At 41.5% G+C, this 8,901-nt stretch overlaps 1 protein-coding gene across 1 annotated transcript; it reads left to right on the top strand.

Annotated features, from left to right (window-relative positions):
• Positions 1–1,598: 1,598 nt before the first annotated feature.
• Positions 1,599–8,553, top strand: LOC144100379 (uncharacterized). Its single transcript, XM_077633347.1, has 5 exons — positions 1,599–1,812; positions 3,988–4,145; positions 4,738–4,811; positions 7,913–7,996; positions 8,419–8,553. The coding sequence occupies exons 1-5, from the start codon at positions 1,687–1,689 to the stop codon at positions 8,538–8,540; spliced, it is 564 nt and encodes a 187-aa protein (XP_077489473.1). The 5' UTR covers positions 1,599–1,686; the 3' UTR covers positions 8,541–8,553.
• The last annotated feature ends 348 nt before the right edge of the window (positions 8,554–8,901 follow it).

The raw sequence follows: 8,901 nt of genomic DNA, 5'->3' as shown, positions 1-8,901 counted from the left end.
TCCGTCTCGCGGCACTGCCCGCTCACCATCGTCTTCTACCTAGCAAAAATCCTTGCTTTGGCACTGATTCGAATGTACTAAGCGTTATCTGTAGTTTTTTGGTTAAAGTGCAAGCTATCCCAAATGAGCTTTGAGAGATTTAAAATGAGAATTCGTCCCTAAGTTATGTTTACAAAAAAAAAAAGACGCTCGTTCTATTGTTTATTAAGCTTTTCCTGGATTTGGAGAAGCAGGGTAAATGGATATTTGCCTCCACTTGGGCACTTGTTGTTATAGCCTGCCTCAAAGAGGGCACTGACTTTTAATAGCAGCATCGCCGTAGCTTATATGCTTTGCGCGAAGCAGAAAATACGACTTTGCTCAAGAACTGGATGTTTAATTCTGCGGGACCTGAGTGGGCAAATTTGTATATCATCTGAATAAAGATATCTACTCTTATGAAAAATAAATCCGTATTAAATTTCATCGGCACTGGTTTGCATTAGAACGGCGGTATAACAACTGTCATGTCTGAAAGGATATAGGCGACTTCCATCATGCGGACTGTCAATTGAATAAGTGCTCTTTATCAGCCTTTTACATGCAATACTGGACAGTAATGTGAGATTACATATCATCTTCATCGACACCCTAAGTTTGGAGCTTCAGAATCTGCTTGCTTTCATCAGAAAGAAAAAAAAATACAACGTTTTTTTTGTTTGATTAATACCCTGCTTTTTAAACGAGATGCATTAAATGACGCTAATCCTTTTTTCTTCTATTTGGCCGCAATTTGTGTTTTGCTACTTCGAAATTGTTTCTAGTGCTGTCCCTTCGCTTGCTCATGACAGTGCTTTATCGCGTCTGACTTTCCTGATGTTTTCAATTATAAATTCCTTGCTTTTTAGTCGTAACAAACTTCTCGTTTGACGTACGCGTAGATGGGGTTAGGTTGTCTAAGTGTAGCTGTGATCATTTTTTTTTGGCGACATTGCAAAAGGTTGAGGAGCAATGCTATGACCATTCCACAGACTAATTGATTCATGGGTAATGTTTTCGGCTCCTAGACGGTAATGTTTCAAAGAGCCTAGTCTAAGAAAACGCTGTTATTTTAGCGTTTTTCACTTGTTATTGAATTCCTGCCGCACCGGCATTCTTAATTCCTGTCTAAACACAGCAGCAATGCTAATAAACTTCATGTGCCAGGCATCAATGTGCCAAGAAATACATCAAAACTAAACTAGGCATCAGTATGTTCGAACGCATTTTTTTTAAAAGGACCTATTTCTTGCTTTTAGCATACGTTCAGAGCCCAATAAACTAAGAAAAACTTCAGTTTTGGCGAATCGTACAATAAAATACAGAAATTCAGCTGACCTATTTTACTACCACATGGACTACTTCTACACGATTGTACTGCCGCAGTGCACGTGTGTAAAACGCGCTCAGGTGGAGCGCGCTTATAGTTCAGACGGACGCGGGGATGAAAAGAGAGCAAAATTTATTTTATTACTTCAACATTGCCGTCAGCGCGAACGTCTGCGCAAGTACAACGCGAACCCTCTCCGGTCTATGCAGGCATGTGTACACGTGTTTCCGGCGATTGGCCAGGAAACCGAGACGGTCAGCAGCGGGTCACAGTAAACGCTATAAAAACAACGACGCGTGCAGTAGGTTTCAGCGCGAAAGAGCACCGCATCAGAGAAGATGGTGCTGATGACCCTGATGTCTGCCGCTGGGCTTGCTTCGGTTTTCCTGCCTTGCGCACTAGGCGGGAACCCGAGCTTTCCGGAAAGGAATCCGGCGCTGGGACTTTACCAGAACGAGGGAAACGTAAGTGTCTTAAATCTAACTGGCCATGTGCTAGTTAGATATATATTGCTAGTTAACTTGTTAGTTAACAATAGATATATAATAAATATATATTGCTAGTTAATATTGCTAGTTAAATTTAACTAGCAATATTTTCGTACAAAAATTTTGAAAATTTATAAATTGCAAGATACTGTTATGAAAATAGTTAAAGTAATGTTTCATTCTCCTGATATGTTGCAAAATCGTTGCTTTAAAGTGTTTCGATTGATCACATCAAGCAGTTAAGACTGCCATAATAATCCAATTAAGAACGCCTCTGAGGATAGAAACAACGTTAATAGAAAAAAAAGTTCATGACTGCCGGCGGGTAATCTGCAGATATATTTATTGTCATTGTGAAATCTTCATTATATAAAAATTGCGTGTATCAACAATTACCGGTTCAAGATTGCTTCTCTCCAGAATTGTTGGCATGAGGCGTCATTTATGTTGCCATGTGGTAAAGCGTTGCACTCAGGCCGAGAATTACGGAGCGCTGAAATGCATACAGCGAGGACAGTTTCGCGTGAACGCAGTTCGTAAGGGTTTTTGTTTTAGTTTGATTTTAAATGATATGCTTGTCTCCCGATTTCGATCAATTTCTTGAGGTCACTTGATATTACAGGTCTCTCGAGCTTTCAAAACAATGAAAATATCAGCATTAACTTTAAGAGCAGAATGAAATATTGTCTCGGAGCGAAGAATGTGCCGTTTCAATTCATATCCGTGTCGACATTTTACATTTATCACGGTAACGCATGCGTTATGAAAAATGTTTTCTTGAAGCTGCTTCGGCTCATTATTTGCTTCCTCGCCTGTGTCTCTTAACATTATAACTACAAGAGGCACGGAAGCTTTCCCTACCAGCATATGGCATAGCGAATCCCAGTATGTGGAATTATCAGGGTTTGAAATTATTTTTGTGAAATAAGTTTAAATACATCCTAAATATTTAGTTCGTCTGAGCAAAATACTGCATGGCTCTTTTAAATACTTGATTAAAAGATGAATGCAGGGTCGCAGTGGTAGAGAGTCAGCCAATTAATATTTAACCGTACGGACCTCAAAGCATTAAAATAACCCTATGTTATATGTCAGCATGCTGTCGCACAACCTTATATTGATACGGTAGGGCTCAGTGGCTCAGTGGATAAGGCTCTCGGCTACTGATCCGGAGTTCACGGGCTCGAAACAGACCGCGGCGGCTTCGTTTTTATGGAGGAAAAACGTATGCTGTGTGATGTCAGTGCACGTTAAAGATACCCAGGTGGTCGAAATTATTCTTCAGCCCTCTACTACGGCACCTCTTTCTTCCTTTCTTCTTTCACTCCCTCGTTTTTCCCTTTCCTTACGACGCGGTTCAGGTGTCCAACGATATATGAGATAGATACTGTGCCATTTCCTTTCCCCCCAAAACCAATTATTATTGTTATTATCATTATTATTACGGTAGGTCGCAGCTTAAAAGAAAAATAAAATTTGGACGAAGTTCGATTTTAATATTGTGATTCTTAGCATATGGCCGTGTGAAAGCAACACTGAAATTATTAAAGAAATGCAATCCTGGACTTCACTTTCCCAAATCTTTTGTGCCTGAAGGCTGCGGCTGCCAGAAAGCAACGGATTGCTTTATAAGGGCAAAAATTTAAAAATTCTCTATTTCTCAAAATTTTCCGCACGCTTCCGCTTAAATTCATTCTATGGAACGAAGAACATCAAGATGTGGTTATCCATGTCCAACAATTTCGGACAAAAATTTTGAATACCATAAGATAATTTTACGAAAGTATTGACGGTAATGGTTGATTCTTCTAATATGTAGCAAAAATTTTTCTTTTAAAGTGCTTCCATCGATCGCCTCAAACACACAGGACTCCCTTAGAAAACCAACCAGGAATGCTTTTGACGACAGCAAAAACGTTAATAGCAAAAAAAAAAAAAAACTGCGCGGCTGTTGTCGAGTGATCTGCGGATATATTGATTGTTATAGTGAACTTTTACACTATTTGAAGAAATTGCGTCCATAAAAGGTTTCCCGCTCAAAAATGCTTTTCTCCTGCATTGTTTGGTATGCGAGCTACAAATGGTAACAAACTTGGGAAAGTGAAAGTTAGTTCCTTTACAACCTGCGGCGTTCTCTTTTTGTCATTTCAGTGCTTCCCACTTCAGGACTCCTACTACATAATGCACAGGAACTACGAGGAAGACCCGCTTTTCGGCGGGGACGCAAAGTGCATCATCATTACCGAGACGGGACCTTTTGTCGGCGCCTACGCCCCGTTCACAGTGCAGTATGGCGGCGACCAGACGGCGTAAGCTCTTGCGCTGAATTGGGTTTCTTGGAAGATATTCACAAAACTTGCACAAGTATTTATGGCACGTGACTGGACAGCCCATTTTAATTCTTGGCAACCATTAACCTGTTGTTCGCGGCCCATTTGGGGTCAGCCAATTCCACAGATCGTTCAAGCTGCACTTTAGCTGCTAACAAGAAAGCGGCACGCTAGAAACCGCCGTAAACAAGACTGAACTTCTCAAATTAGTCAGCTGGTGATTGAACATCTCTGTGAAAGAGCCCCGCTGTGGCTCAGTGGTTATGGCGCTCGGCTGCTGACCCGGAAGACGCGGGTTTGATCCCGGCCACGGGGGTCTAATTTCGATGGAGGCGAAATGCTAGAGGCCCGTGTACTGTGCAATGTCAGCGCATATTAAAGAACCACAGGTGGTATAAATTACCGGGGCCATTCACTACGGCGTCCCTGATAGCCTGAATCGCTTTGGAACCTTAAACCCCTATAAGTCATGAACTCTGCCAGTTATATAAGCTATAATAAATAACAGTACGGCAGCCTTATTTTTCTTTCTTGTGTCATTTGAAAATAAAGGCTCGTTTTTTTTTCTCAGGAATGTGAAAGCAAGGCTCTTGTCTTCACCTGGATACACTGTGAAGAACATTATTCAGGTGGAAGTGGTTGACGGTGAGTTATGTTGGTTCTAAAACTGACGCTGGAGCGATTTTATTTATTTGTACATAATGGGAGTCAGAAATTTGGTCCAAGCAGAAGGGGCGAGCAATTAATGTACAAAAGCTATAAGACCACCAACCGCAACCGCTGGACAAAGACATATAGAGGAGATCAAATTCAACACGCATCAAAATAACAATACTAGAAGCCATACAAAATTTCCTCCAACTTCTTCACGAAATAGTTCAATTTACATAAGCCCGAAGGAAGGCGATTCAACTCTGCGAGAAAATTAGGGGGAAAATGCACTTAAACCCATCGGTTCATGCGAAAATTGTGGCGAATGGATCCGCGGTATTTGTTTCTTTGGTATTGTCGGTCTAGGACCAACAGCATTTTCGTATTACTATATCTACCTCATCATCGGTCTCAAGCGTGCTGTTTAACCTTCTTCCTTGAAGCGAGGAGATTAGCATCCTAACACGTAGTTTTAAACAAAAAATGAAAAATCGTTTTCAAAACGCAACGCTGCAAATTAAGGTGAGCCAGCATAATATCTATCGATCACAGCCATGTTTCGCTCCCCAGTTTCAGCGCACAAAACTTTGTGTTGTAATATGTCACTAGATAAAACATGAATACTCTCAAGCTATCACAGTATATTGTGATTACAGACCTAGTCACAGCAGATATTTGCTCAGAATTGTGTTGAGAAGATTTTCGGCAGCGTCATCGGCTATAAGGCACAATTTTAGGAGCACAGCCTTGTAGTTAGCGTCTCACTCTCATGTGCGGCACGTTATATGGTAACGGCGGCCAAACTACAAATAGGAATCAGGAAAACAGCTGTGCTCAAAACTTTTCTTTATAGTGAGTGGGCTGTCAACAAAATGAGCACACTTTAATTTTATTTACGCGGAATTTTTTCTTGGGGCCCGGTATCTCTGAGTGTCAGTCCATCGTGGGCCCTTCCTAGCCCGTAAGCTGCCACTCACCGATAGGTGCACCTCCGGGCAACTGCTAAATTCTTAGGACCACAGTGAGACGAAATGCCGGGGCGGGTACTGTATAACGGCTTCCCCAGTAAAAAAAACATGCTTTGTTACAGTGAGATGGGTATGGCGTGTTTTCTCTACTTTAAAGAATTGCATTCAGCCGCCTTGTGGCAGGATTCATGCACTCATTTATTGATACTGCAGGTCATAAACTGGCCCAAGCAGGAGAGGCCATAGAGCACGAGGCATGACAAAACTGATAGTTATGTGTCCAATGGTATCGAAAGGAAGGCCAACCAATGTGGGATGGGTGGTACCAGGAGCAGTGTGGGCGTGGAAACGGCATCGTACCCTACTGATTAACAGCAATTATTTTTCGTGTAATTCAGAGTGGGAATTCTTTTCAAGCTTGACGGGGACAATAATGATACCTCAACTATGGTCGCCTGCAATTAACTCTGGATTGTAAATTTGGTTGTAAAAACGCCAGTAATTTCAAAAATAAGGATCAGACAGCAAGAGAGGTAGTTTATGGTTACCACATCGATAAGGGTGGTTCCGAATGCGTGAGGAAACTTTCCTCATCACTGAAAATCCCTGAAATTGCGTTCTTGGAGAAGAATGGTGAAATGGGCGAGTTGGATGTAGTTCATTTTGGCGGCAAAGTTCAGCGCGACCGGACGAAGGACACAGAAATTAGATCATGGAGGATGCATGTGCAGAAATGTAACTGAAGGGTTATTGGGCAAGGTTTGTCTCCAGTTTTTTCACTTTGCTTCTGTTCCGGTAGTTTTTGTTTTGGGGACCAGTGTACGTGGATTTAATAAAATCGTGAGTTTATAGCACTCGTGATGTCATTTCTGTTTCGTTCCTCGTACTTTCGAGCTGCGTTTAGCGTGGATCGCAACCAAGTATCTAGCTATTCCTTCTAAGCCAATGTGGGTTACCAAGTTTCAGCAACCTATGTTTGGCTTGTTTCACGGCCTCGAAGTAGTCGATAGGTAGCGCTAAATTCCGGAACTACTGATTACTAATGCGAAAGCATTTCTAGACTATGTTGACGGCGTCGTGTCACTAAAAAATGTCCGCCACAGTTGTGAGGTCCTCAGAAGAGGTAGCATAAAACACATGATTTTAATAGAAAGAGGGTGATGTGAGAAAAATGTGAGCAAGCAGAAGTATGTCGATAGGATGAGTAGTTAATGAATTAGAGCCAAAAATGACAAAAAACGCAGGAATATGGTGGACGCCGATATAGTGAGGGGACAGTAAAATGGAATTGGGCGTGTAAATTGCAGCGAAACGTTTAATAAATTAAGATAAACAGCTCAAAAGAATTAGAAACTGTTTAGGAGATAAAAGGAGATAGAAAAATGAATGATTAATTAGAGGCAACTAGTTAGTTAATGAGAAGCAGAAGGTAATGGACGGGTAAATAGACTGGACGGGTATATAGTGAGTGGGCGGGAACGAAGCGCGGCGAGAAATTTGAAAACTCAGAATGGTTGCCGGGATGAAAGGAGGGTATAATCAGAGTTAATCGATAACCAAACAATCAAGTGAAAGGGAAAGCAACCGTGGCGCCAAATTTGAAAGCGACCAGTGTCGAGGAGGCGTCAGCGCTTTTGCATTCTTCCAATGCGGGTAGCCGCAGTGACCTCTAATTTTTCTTTGTGTCCTGTCGCTGCTAGAGATAAATATTTAAACAAAACCATCAACTTCTACTGGCGTGTTAAGCGCAGCGGACACCAAAGACCTTGCCTATATAGACACAGATAAGTTGTAGGTGCGGTAGAAGCCGGAGACCTCGCATTTTACTTCGTATATACAGGGAGCCGGCGCAGTTTCTTTTTGTTTCTTTTTTACACCTGTAGAAGCCTTATCTTCATATCCGCAATAGACTACACGCAACTTGCGAAGAAACATCAAAGCAAGTTCCGTAACTTGCAACGGCGTACATTCAAGAACACTTGCCTGAAACGAAAAAAACTTTGCGACCGGGAGTTTTTTCGCAAGCATCAAACTTTTTTAGAAATATGTTTTGCTTAGAAGTAACATTACTCAAAGAGAGGAATAAAAATAATACCGTTACACTCATCTCTTTATATTCACTTTCAGTGCCAGGGATCATCTTCAACCTGACAAGCATCTACACAGACTGTGCCAGGTGCAAAGTCTTCCGCCATAGCTACATTGATAATGGTAATGAGATTTTTCTCTGTGCGATATGCATGAACGTAGAGAATGCTTTATTTCATAAAATAACAATTTTACACTTTATAATGCCACTTTCCGCCGCACTACTCGTGGCGTGGCTAACGGCTACTTACAATTTGAGGAACCCCAGGTGGCCGAACTGCAATTAGCAACCTGCATATTGGGTAATGGATGTCAGAAAAGCAGCGCGAAAACAGGGGGCATTGGGGCATATGGAAGGCACATGACATGCTCTTTTGTGACGAAACGGTGAATTTTTGTATTCAAGGTTTTCTTTGTTTACAACTGCACGTATCCTGTATTTTTGTGCTGTTTTGCCACAAATTTCTATGGAACTCGCTACCGCTTTTGTGATATCATCATTGAATATTGGTAGTGTTCTGAATAAGACATCGCTTATTCTGCAGGCAAGGGTTGCAGCCTCTGGAAACCAAAAGCGGCTCTAAACGAAGACATTCCATGCTGCGAGTTTGTGTACGACCTGGTGTGCGGCGTGTCGCCCAAATACCAGATCTACGAAAACTGCTGATTAAACACTTCAAGTTCATTTAGAGTACTCTGGTTTCATTCAAGCGTTACAACTCCAGATGTGTACATCTGGAAATTTAATCGGCGGCCGTTCTTTATTAAAAGAAAACTTCCCGCTTAAACCAACCAACTGAGCTTTTCAGCTGACAGCGAAGTTCTTTTGTGAATTTAGATGTGATGTAAAACTTGAAGCTAGATCTTCATCGACCAATGTTTAATTACGAAAGTCAGCTCTCAAATAAAAATGAAGGTCAGCGCGTTATGCTAAATTTAGTTAAAATGCTGAACCTAAAACTATTGTTACGCCTTACGTATCTGTAGCGTACATATTCCCAACATTTCTGGACAAAAGCATTTTGGAG

Source organism: Amblyomma americanum, chromosome 8 (genome assembly GCF_052857255.1).
Source record: "Amblyomma americanum isolate KBUSLIRL-KWMA chromosome 8, ASM5285725v1, whole genome shotgun sequence".
Classification (NCBI taxonomy): domain Eukaryota; kingdom Metazoa; phylum Arthropoda; class Arachnida; order Ixodida; family Ixodidae; genus Amblyomma; species Amblyomma americanum.
The sequence above is the reverse complement of the archived record's forward strand: the minus strand, read 5'-3'. Positions and strand labels throughout refer to the sequence as shown.